We start from the raw sequence: 11,497 nt of genomic DNA on the forward strand, positions 1-11,497 counted from the left end.
AAAGTTATTTATCTTGTGTTAAAATTCCTGAAACGTACGAAAATGTCAAAAGATCTGACTATTTGATACATCACCTTTGCAGAAGCTTTGAGCACAGCAAATCATTGCAGGCGTCCTCCTCTCTTGTCACCTCAGGCCCATTGTATAGAATGCGCAGCATTGAGCAAGCGAGTACTGACAGACCAAGTGCCAGGTCTGCCAGGAAAGGGAGGCCTCCTGAGACATCCTCAGATGACTCCTGAAAAGAATTAAAATATTTTACATATAATGGGACGGTAGAAGCTCATCTGCAATGACTTGGGCTTTAATTGGAGCTGAAGGGTCACAGTTCAAATCCCGCTGCAGACAAATGTGAAAATATATGTTCTTGTAAGCGAGTGAGAAATGCCAGTCTGCTTCCTGGCTGCTTCTTTCCTCACATGTCTGCATGTGGTCTGGTTCTGTGCTATGCGCAACACAAAAATGTGAATTTGAATGCGAGTTACAATTTTCCTTTATTATAGATTATAACGAGTAGACCTTTTTATATTAAAACAAATATGAGACAGGACTACTAAATTTAAGGATTCCAACAATATGCCGATGTTTTACCTGCGCTCTGACAGTGCAAGAAAACCCCCACATGGCTTTATCAGGAGTGTTGTGCTCTCGTCCACTTCTCATTTCAAAAGAAAAGGTCACTGTGTCACCTTCAACCTAAACAGAGATAATAAATGCATGCAGTGAGACTAAAATTGCGGACAGTTCACCATGCACGTTTTGCTCACTGCTTCTATTACCTTGACAAGATCTTTGGGCCATCCTGTCCCCAAAACACTGCGACTGCCATATCCCAGAGTGTTTCCTCCATATTCTGTGACTTTACGACTATTAGTGTTGGGACCGGCATAAATAACCAACTAAGTAGAAGAAAAATAAAGACTAGTTACAAACAGCAGGCAAAATATGAAAACAGTGTTTATGATGATAAACTGCAATGAATCATTTTAACTGTGCTTTGTGTTAATAAACACCTTGTCATAGTCATATTGCGAAGAACAGCGAGAATCAAAGCGAAGGTACAAACAGCGAGCCCCTGGAATGTGAACAGTCTCCTTGAATTTATAGTTGTCTCGCACAGGATGCACAGTCTCCACAGTTTTGCCAGCAGCCCAAGGGGCAGGGATCTTCAGTCCTGTCAGAAATCCGGGCTCCTCACGTTCATCAAGGATTCTAGTAAAGGATAAGGATTTTCTCAAATCCATCTTACTTAACAGCTGACACATTTAGTAAAAATAGTCATTTGTGCACACAGCAATGTTATTATAGAACATACTTGTCATCAGCAACAGAGGTCTTCATCCCTTGCCCAACACAGCCACCCAAAAGTGACTCATCTGAGAAAAGTGGAGACTGAGTCTTTAGCAACAGAGCCGTCTGGGAAGAAAACAAAAAGGAGAAAATATTTTTCATTTCATGACAGGATTGTTTTTTTTTTAATACAATACAAATATTGACTAACCTGACTGGTGTATAAAACCAACTGAACTAACTGAGGCATGAGCGCATCAGCTAGCGTTAGGGTCTGCAGGTTGGGGTGCATCAGAGTGGTCAGCAACACGGGCAATAAGTGCCCCAGCATGGTGGCCTTTGTTACCTGCTCCAGACCTTTCAACCTTTGGAGTAACAAGGGCAAAGGATGTAAGTACTACTACTGTATTATAGCATTGTCCTAGTTTACTTCTCATCAGCGTTCGTGTAAAAAAAAAAAAAAAAAAGAAGTGTATTTTGATTATGTGAGTTGACAGCCATGGAAGCAACTTTAAAGGCACATTTATTGGAATCCTTGAAATGGAGGATAGATTCGGAAGTTTAAAAAAAAAAACTCACCTGGTTTCCTTGTCAGGGATCTCACTGTTAATGAGCGCTGTTGTCACCTGCTGAAGCGTCTCCAGTGCCTCATCACATCCCACCAGGATCTTGGTTGCTAAGGAGAGAATGCTGCCTTGAAGCTCCTGAGGACACCACAGAGAAAAGGCCCACACTTGGGTAACTCTGCTTCCAAGACTTTGTATCCAATATTTTATCGCTTTACTGAGATCTCTCCAGTTTAAACAAACACTCAATCACGATATAACCAGAGTTGAATAAGAGTATGTTGTTTGCACCTGTATCATCAACCACAATTTGAAAATACAACTCAGCATCCGAAACTGATAAGAGCGTTCCATTAGACGAGGAAGGGGTATTTAAAGGGGATGTTTACCTGTACCTTCATTGTTTCCCCTTGTAGGGAGCTGTCACTGTCGTCACTATCATCTGGACGGATAAGAATGGTGTTACTGAGAAGGTGGTTCTGAACAGCCATGAGGTAGCGCAGACAAGGGGAAACCACCTACGGGGAGGGAGTGACATCTCAGACTGGTATCAGCACAGAGAAGCAAAACTTATCTTCCTTGAACAGACTGTAATGAGCATACTGGCACTGTGGAAAGTAGCTTCTGGAAGTCATCTCGAGCGACTGTTTGACATTTGGTAATGAGAAGGCAGGATTCCCGAACCACGGTTTTGAGTATACACTGCAGAAGGTCATCACTGAGCCTGTTGAAAAGAGCTTTCTTTAGGCTCTTAAGCATGATGAACTATTTTTCGATCTACGTTTAGATATGTCACAATAAAACTTGAATAGATTCCACACCACACACTAAAAATGGTGGTACCATATATAGATGCTCACCTATAGTGGTCATCTTCTTCACTTCCAAACCTATTTTTCTGCAGTTGGTCGGCCATATTGGTGAGGATGACATCCCGAAGCTGAGACAGCCCACTGTTCCTTTCACCTGAGAATCAAATCAACTAATTGTTTACTTAGAAAGGACACTGGCATTCTGGCTCATTTAAATCATCTTATTTAAGCACCTTCACTTAGAACAAGTTTCAGCAATTTATTGAGTTCAGCCTCCCCCTGGTACAAAGTATTCAGGCCTGAGCTGCAGAGAAACAGAAATGGTGAAAAACAAATAGATATTTTTCATTTATTATGGCTTACATTATATTTAAAATAAAATCATATTTACCTGATGGCCAGGCAAACCTCTCTCTGAATCTCAGTCCCTATTTGATCCACTGGAGCCATTAGTAGCTGCCACAAGAGCAGGCCTGCCCTACGCACACTTTCCCTGTTCTGCTCCGACTGCGGATTAAAGAACCTAAATACGACCTGGAGAAAACAAACCAGGTACAAAAGATCATTTTAGAACAAATCAAATGAAGACTGTGACTAAAACATCTTGGTGAAAGTCACTTAAAACAAACCTGGAAGACTACCAAAACACAGCGGATGATGCTGGTATCTCCGCTGACCATTGCCTTCTCCATTATGTCACAGATACTGCTGAAGTGACTGGCCTCGATAGGATGTTGTTTACCCAGTAGGGCACCCAGGGGCAGGCTGTTACTGCTAGTTGCTAGCAGGTTAAGCTGGTGGACACACATGGCACCTACATGATGAAGAAGCTGGTTGATCACCTCGCTCGTGTGCACCATTTCTTCTGCAAAAAAGGGGATAAAACATAAAAAAAAAAAAAAAATGAAAGAAAAGTTGAGATTTGTGATTTACCACAGCATGCAACACTGATAGCGTGGCTTTAAGTGCTATATTCCAACCTTTGGGTTCTTTTATGACATGGCTCACACCCAACCTGTGGCACACATGATGAAAGGCCTGATTGCCCGGGTTACACCACTGATCAATGTAATCGCTCGAGCAAGTCCAGATCAAGTTGTTCCGTGCATCATAACAAGCTCCTACAAGGCCACACAATCACATGGCACTTAGTTTTATTTACATTCCAACACTCATTGGGGACAGCAATAACACTCACCCAGTCCTGCCACCTGAGCTCCTCTGCCGAGGGAACTGCCAGGAGCATCAATGAGGTCAGCGCGGCTGCTGAATTGGCCGTCAGCAAGGTTGAAGACTAAACTAGAGGTTAATACTGAAATAACAAGCGGACACTTTAGAGAAAAGCACTTGCTGTATTAAAAATAAAAGTATTAGTGACAAAAACAGTTCAAATGTGCTCCTACTTTTCAGCGAGGACAGACTGCTGGCACCTCCAAACAGTGAGCGTGTGGCAGAGCTCCCAGATACACCAGGAGGTGGGACTAGCATCACTAAGTATGTTCCACACACATACATTGGGGTCTTCCTCAGAGTCTTCAAGGGGAGTCCACAGCTTGTGTTGACAGCTATAGTGAGGAGGAGAGATATGATGCGAATAACAATAAATATAATATATATTTTGCATGTTGAGATGATTGATTACCAGACTGCTCCTCTTTGACAGTGTTTGTGATGGTAGAGCCTGTGAGAGCAGCCAACGTGGCAGAATGTGAGGCCCGGAAGCGAGACATTCGACTCAAAAGAAGCTCATTCAAGCACTTGGAAGACTCGCCTTCTTTGCGAGTCAGAATAACTCTCTCCTGCAAGATGTGTGCAATACACAGCCCTGTCTGGGTCTGTATCGTGAACAAAAGCGGAGAACCCCTCAAATTACGAACAAATCTAGTAATACAGTTAAAATCGTGCCGAGAAATGACTCACGGAAAGGTGAAAGACATCCATGAAGACGGAGTGGCCCTTTTGTGTCTTCTCATTGAGACTAGCCGGGGACCATACCCAGTATAGGTAGGTTCCATCTGAGCAGAGATGCAGCGTAGTCATGCTGCTACCCACTGGAAAGTGATGGGCTGGCATGGGGACAATCTGACAAACCTAAAAACAGCGGTGTGATTAAATCATTCATTTTCCCGGGTTTCATGTTGGCCGATTTGATGGAGAATTACCTGTAACGTGAAGGGGTCAATGACCTGGCACAGCTGATGAGGCTTGGCATCAAAGGCAGAAGGGCGATGGAGAAGGCGAGCGCTGCTGTACACCACCCAACCAGAATCCAACTCCTCATTTCGACAGTAAACAAAACCCCTGCACAAACACATGCAGAGCTTTCATTTTTACACTTTGTGCAAGTGTGATGACAGCTCACTTTCATTACCTGCCACAAACTCATTCCACACCAGCCCGTTGCTAGTTAGGCTTTTTTTTTTTTTTTAAATATGAAATAATAAAACAGAAACCTTAATATGATAAGACTACAAACCCACAAAATATTGCATTCATCAATGTATTGGCACACCTGGCTATTACCCAAGAAACAGAAAAATGCCTGTTTTAGCTCATCTAGTACGTGATTGGGTTTCCGTCACTATTCAACGAAAAACAGTGGTCCAAGATGATGAACTGACAGAAGGAACTAACAAGTTGATTCCAAGCAGGACTCATTAAATGACAGAGGTTTGTTTAACATCGAATGAGCTCATTTCAGAATCCACTGAAAATATCAATATAAATTGAATCCAACCATCACTGTGTAAAATAAAGCAAGTGCAACAGTGCCTTGGTGACCCATCAACTAATCAATTAAAGCTATTTAGACAGTACATGCCTCCACGCAGCCAGATATCTATTTAGAAACATACGGGAAACAATGCAGACATTATTGGGATAACTGAGATGACAGATATATTTAGCATCTCACTCTTTTCTTAGGATGCTGTAGAATAAAGGCAAGTGTTGTATTACCTCAGTGTTCCGTGTAAGCCAGAGCCGAGTTTACTGAGTCCTCTCCCAGAGGAGTTAGTGGTGTACAGATAGAGCCCGTCTGTGGCCAGACAGCGACCCAGGTCGGTGTCTGTGAGAAAGGGGACGAAAAGAATTCCAAGATGGGAAAACATGTCTTGAAAAGGAGGATCAATATGAGAGAATTAAAATGCTTGCTTCTAGTTGCTCTAGACTGATTTGACAGCGATACTGCCAGCAGAGATGAGAGTAAAGAATTGCTAATCTATTGTTAGCTTTGCAAAGTACCGTTAATGCAAAATTGTTGCTGTGGATATACAGTACACCCCTGATCAGCTTCTACTGCTCTGCGAAGTCATCTTATTGATTTCTTTGAGTCATCACTGCCTTCTTGTCCATATTTCACCCTTAAAACCCTGCTGAATATATATTCCTTGAGTTTCACCATAATACATTTATAATTTATTATAAATAATTTCACCATTTTCTGGAATGTCTGCTGTACGCTCACTTGCTCCTTTTTGCTCCTCTTATTTATTTGTTGTGTTATTTATTCATTATTTATTCAGCACGCTGTTGTTTACTTGATTGTCTATTGTGTGCCATGTCTTGTCACCGTGGGATAGCGGGGAACGAAATTTCGGTTTCTTTGTGTGTCTTTGGCATGTGAAGAAATTGACAATAAATCTGACTTTGACTAACACTCAATGCCTGTCCTTAGCAGTGTTAAATTGTTACGTATTGGGTTAAAACAGTTGAACGCATACAAAAAAAAAAAAAAAAACAGCATGATGTAATAATAACCATTTAATTTAACCAGGTCTAAACCTTTATTCTCAGCTCCTCCAGCAGAGTTATCAGGTGTAGGTAACATATCCTCAAAACCCCACGACACGGTGTGTTTCCCACCGAGCAGGCATGATGAAGAGCCCGGGCCTCCTTCCAAGAGCAAAAGCCTGAAGCCAGAATAAAGGTTACTTCCATAGAGGGGGAAAGTCATTTACACAGTCGATTATGTGGTGAATCAACATCACGGCATCACCTGTAGAGGACATCTGACACTGGGAGTTGGCCAAGATCGGATTGTTTCTGAAGGAGATGCACTGTGTGGATGAAGGTCTTTAGAGATCCTCTGGGGGGAAATAAAAGGTTTGGCAGATTATCCCCCAAAAGAATAACAGGAGCAGCCAAAAAAAGAACACCACCACTTATAATTCAATGTTGATTCAGTCGCATTTTCCTAACTTAACTATAACGTGGTGACATCATGACAAGCAAGCATGACAACCGTTGATCTTTTTTCTGCGTTGTTTCACCTTCCAAATGGTAAATTTAGCAATAGGGCTGGATGCTTTGTGACAACAAAGAGCTGCCGGTTCAATAAAGGCGCAACAAAAAAAGAGGAGAGGGTTCTGGTTTTGACAAGTCAAGATCAGTTGTCACCAGCAGAAGCTGAAGCAGTGTTCCGACTGACGCACAAAAACACCGACATGACAGTCGGTGATATAAAACACCTTGTACCAAACTGATTAGTTTTACGGTTCACACCATGCAGGCCCACAAGTCCTCATACTGTAACTGACAGGCTCGGCTCAATGACATAAGATTTTCCGATTTTGGTTAAAAAGGCGTACTCAGACTATATGGGCAGGGATAACCTGCTGCTATAGCTACAAACACGACATGTAGAAGCACATCTCTGAGTATCCCTGCATAATTGTAACAAGGACAGACAAATTGCATGCAATTCAGACAAAAACTGTGAACCTCGTTTTGTTGGAAATAGGAACTACTGTTTGAAATAGCTTTCAGTGCATCAGCAAAGGTTGTGCAAATATTATCCTTGAAAATTATACAACAGGTAAGAATGTTTGCACATGCTTTAGTCGAATTACAACGGTTTGCCTATCAGATGTTAAATCGGATTGCGTTTCTGCAAGTAGCGTAAGCAACATACCCATTGGCTATGAAATACAGTGGATATAAAAAGGTCTACACACTCATGGTTGTTGCGATATAAATAAATGGGACCGAGGTAAATTATTTCAAAACCTTTTCCACCGTTAATGTAGCCTATAACTTCCAGCACCATAAAACGCACTGATGACTGGAAATATTTGAGGGTGTGACAGCAAAAAGAAAAAAAAAATGTTTAGCAGTGTGTGCCTCTGGGCTCACCGAGCACAAGCAAGTGCAACCAGTGCAGCAGCAGCATTTTCTCGATGTCTGGGCGTGCGAAGAATCTGCATTTGAGTGGCCTTTTGCGTTTGGACGGACTCCTGCGCACCATCTTCCAACCAGGAGCAGAGCAGCCCCTCCAGGCCGTTGAGGCAGTCGGCAGGCTCTTTGCTGAGGCTGAGCGGCTGGCAGTCCCGGAGACAGGACAGCAGCACCTCAGCGGTGACGCCACAGAGCGCCGGGTCACTGCGGGTCTGTGACTGTAGAAGGGGGAAGACCAGCAGCAGGCCCACACGGGAGGTAAAGGGAGCCTGCTCGGGTTGCTGGAGCAGACCTTGTCTTTTGAGCAAGGCCAAGGTCTCCTCATCAGCACCCCCAGTCCCTTCTCGCTCCTGTTGTTCCTCCAGGGCCAGCTGCCGCTGCGCCCCCCATAGGCCACGCAGAGCATTGAGTCGGTATTCCAGCAAGCGGGCGTAGGCATTACTCTGATTCCCACAGACTGCGCGTAGACGCTCGGCCAGCTCCGCAGGATTCTTCGTCTCAAATGTCAGAATCTGGAATGGAGGACAGTGGTGGAAAATGACATTGTAAACTATTTCACCCAAAAGTGGAACAAACAAGAGGATACATCTTGTAAGGCTGGGTTTAATGCAAAAGAACCTAGAGGACATTCAAAGAAGAGAAAAGCACAATCATGTCTGTAGTTCTTTGCTCTTGGAAATAGTAGTCTGACACAGCATGGTGAAATAATGTGCTTCATGTGCACTTAAGCATTTCAGCTATCGATTAGAATGTGAGGCCTATGAACAAAGGACAAGGGGGAAAAAACTATTACAGCATTTAGCAGGCACAATTTGTATTGATTACATTTCACTAACTCTACTAATGTTACGGTAAAAGTCTTTACTGGAGTCTGGGACCTTTGTGCCTTGTTCTAAAAATGACTGCTGCTGCTAGACGTTAACATCACAATAAAATCCCAAAATTTATGAATGTCGTGAACTGAGTGCATATATGGTCAGAAATAGGGAACAACGTATAAAAACAAAGAAAACAGACCTGTTAAGCAAGACTGTCTGTTTTGTTGACGCGAAGGACACTCTTTATTAAGAAAGGTATCTTTTGCACCCGTCTCCCATCATGAGGAAATACGGCAAATTATGTCATATCATTGGCTTAAATATAATATACATATGAGGGAATATGTTTATTAAGTGTTACTTTGCAGACAGTTTGAAGTAGCATGATTATGATGCTTGATATCACTAAGGCTGAACTGAAATTTAATGCTCAATCAAAACTCAATTTACTGTAATATTAAACAATTCTGTTCATCCGCCCAGCAACCAGCATATTTTGCTTGACTCAGATGTCTGACAACTATATTCATCTTCACCTCTCCATTGAAATGTCTGGATCTCAGTAGACATGTCAGCACAAAATCAACAAGGCTGTTCAATTATTAACATTGCGTCGTTAAAAACAGCAACCCAATCTCAATGCCTTTAAATTGGACAATAATTAGTAAAAAATAATAGCCAACTGTATAGATTTGTGAAAAAAAATATCAAATGTAACAAATTACGCCAGCAATATATACTTTGCCGTCCACATTTACAAGGGCATCATCTATCATTTTCAAGACAACATTATGGTGGCCCACACTTCCCTCTGCACAACAGGTGCATGCTTGACTGCACAGGATCTACACCTTCTTTAATGCTTTTTAATTCATATATTTGTCTTTCAGAGAGATTATGCAAAAAATGCTGACTCATTTGTTGCAATTCATGGCAGATTCAGAAATTGCTTAGTGCCTTATCTTGACAAATGAATGAAAACTAACAGAATGAGACTGCTCTTTGGCCTGATGTAGCCTGAAGTCTAAGTCATTTCACAAAGGCAAAGTTATTGTTGTCAGTCAGTGTTGTATGGACCAAAATACAATGCACAGTTTAGTATGATGACACCAGCCGAGCATTAAGTAGTACTGTGCAGAAGTCTACAATATGAATGTACAACAGATTTCTTAAAGTCTATGAATACTAATAACAGCTTATGAAAATAAAATAGAAAATAGAAATTGCTTCGTGATTTCATTAAGTGCCAATATCCTTTCCCTTCAAAATAATTGGCTGAGCATTTTTTTTTTTTTTTTACCTGGATTGGGACAAAAAAATAAGCACAAATATTACCTTAACTTTACTTTGATTAATAGCATCTTTAAAAATCTATGAAAGTTTGCATCATATTCAGTCATGAGTAATTCTGCTACAAAGTTATTTTTTAAAAAGCGAATACACAACCAATATGTATCATAGACGCAAACCTAAAACAAAGTCACTAACAAAGCAAATTGGCTGCTTATACAAATTCAGACTATAGTGATTGTGCGGAATACATTATGTAAATATAAATATGAAATATGAAACGTTGCTTCCAGTACTTTTATTCTGAAAGAAACTACCGGAAACACGCGACCAACAAGCACCTTGACAGGGGGTCGATAACAAGCAGGGCAGGGAAAGTTGCAAACGTTTGCGCTATCGTTATCATCAAGGGTGTGTTGCTGCAGACAGTTAAAGCACATTCTACATAGAAGCTAATGCAAAGCCCACCGCTGTCATAGTTGCATGTCCCCTTGATAAACACGTACAAAAGACAAACGCGTCATGGGCGTGTGACTCGACGCTCGACTCACCTCCTGCTCGGTGTCCCCCTGCTCCGACACACCAATTTCACTGGGGAGTTCGGCCAGATCTGTGACCCGAATGAGCCCATCGTGGAGAAAAATGGTTTCCTCTTTCACCGAAAGCCACTGGGATGAGTCCACCGCCCCGGAGCCCATCGCTCTCTCCCCCGACAGTGATGCCAAAGGAGTCGAACATTAAAAATTCAGTGCCAGAATGACAGAAAACGCCCTGGCTTCGGCTGTTGTACAAAAACAAAATGTGGGCAAGCCTGTCCGCCGGTTTGACGACGGTGTTTGACAGAACGCGCCGTGCGAGGCTGCAAGCTAGCGGACCGCAGCCACACGGTGAAAAGAGAGCGATGACAGGTCCTGCTCACAACGCATGTCTGCCTGCGCCTTTCCCGTCCGTCCGTGCAAACAGTGACTGCTGCTGCTGCTACTGCTAGCCGTCTGCCTCGGCTAGCAAAAAGCGGAGCTAGCTTACCGTGCGGCGTAGACTCGTTAACGTTTCCGAGCAGAGTGGGCGTGACACTTGCACTAAACACGTTCGATCGCCACGCCTTTACAAAGTTAATCGGCTCGGTACAAATACTTATCTGTCATCGGTCATTTTTGTAAGAAAAATGACACCTCAACCATCTTCGTGTATGGCACTACCACTGTCTGGGTGGCTGAAGACGTTAATGAGAATCCCAGCTGTCAGTGCGACGCCATGTTTCTAAGGCCGACGAGCTCCTCCCAGCATGCACTGCAGGCCATAGGGTCAACTATGAGCACTCCAACAACACAATACTGCTAGTTAACTTTGGGTCAACTGTGTGGTTGTTGCTATGATAGGATTGACCTTCATTGTAATGTTAAATTATTTCACATAAGATAAGCAGATGGATAAGAAGATCTATGACTTGATGGGGAAATCTGTGGTGAGCCATCAGGGCCAGCAAGGCTTCTGTGGGTTCAGACAGTATCAGAAGCCCTGATCTCAATTGATCTGGAAAGGCCAC

At 42.6% G+C, this 11,497-nt stretch overlaps 1 protein-coding gene across 3 annotated transcripts in view; it reads right to left on the bottom strand.

Moving 5' to 3' along the window:
• The window catches only part of hectd4 (HECT domain containing E3 ubiquitin protein ligase 4), a 29,827-nt gene extending 18,581 nt beyond the window's left edge, over positions 1–11,246 (bottom strand). The window contains exons 1-25 of one of the 3 annotated variants that reach the window (XM_088376188.1): positions 10,503–11,246; positions 7,802–8,355; positions 6,666–6,755; positions 6,452–6,579; positions 5,627–5,735; positions 4,831–4,969; positions 4,589–4,759; positions 4,440–4,503; positions 4,311–4,349; positions 4,072–4,233; positions 3,867–3,980; positions 3,649–3,789; positions 3,298–3,533; positions 3,060–3,202; positions 2,902–2,972; positions 2,717–2,822; positions 2,460–2,580; positions 2,246–2,374; positions 1,870–1,994; positions 1,502–1,655; positions 1,316–1,416; positions 1,014–1,212; positions 780–899; positions 592–696; positions 75–238 (exon numbers count right to left, since the gene is read on the bottom strand). In XM_088376188.1, coding sequence (XP_088232314.1) covers positions 75–238; positions 592–696; positions 780–899; positions 1,014–1,212; positions 1,316–1,416; positions 1,502–1,655; positions 1,870–1,994; positions 2,246–2,374; positions 2,460–2,580; positions 2,717–2,822; positions 2,902–2,972; positions 3,060–3,202; positions 3,298–3,533; positions 3,649–3,789; positions 3,867–3,980; positions 4,072–4,233; positions 4,311–4,349; positions 4,440–4,503; positions 4,589–4,759; positions 4,831–4,969; positions 5,627–5,735; positions 6,452–6,579; positions 6,666–6,755; positions 7,802–8,355; positions 10,503–10,649 — 3,632 coding nt within the window. In that variant the 5' untranslated portion in view covers positions 10,650–11,246. Of the gene's footprint in view, positions 1–74; positions 239–591; positions 697–779; positions 900–1,013; positions 1,213–1,315; positions 1,417–1,501; positions 1,656–1,869; positions 1,995–2,245; positions 2,375–2,459; positions 2,581–2,716; positions 2,823–2,901; positions 2,973–3,059; positions 3,203–3,297; positions 3,534–3,648; positions 3,790–3,866; positions 3,981–4,071; positions 4,234–4,310; positions 4,504–4,588; positions 4,760–4,830; positions 4,970–5,626; positions 5,736–6,451; positions 6,580–6,665; positions 6,756–7,801; positions 8,356–10,502 lie in introns of all 3 variants that reach the window. The other 2 variants (XM_088376187.1, XM_088376186.1) reach the window with 2 other exon arrangements.
• Between the last annotated feature and the right edge of the window lie 251 nt (positions 11,247–11,497).

The sequence above is a fragment of the Syngnathus floridae genome, chromosome 5 (genome assembly GCF_059516105.1).
Source record: "Syngnathus floridae isolate MCC-2025c chromosome 5, RoL_Sflo_1.0, whole genome shotgun sequence".
Lineage (NCBI taxonomy): Eukaryota > Metazoa > Chordata > Actinopteri > Syngnathiformes > Syngnathidae > Syngnathus > Syngnathus floridae.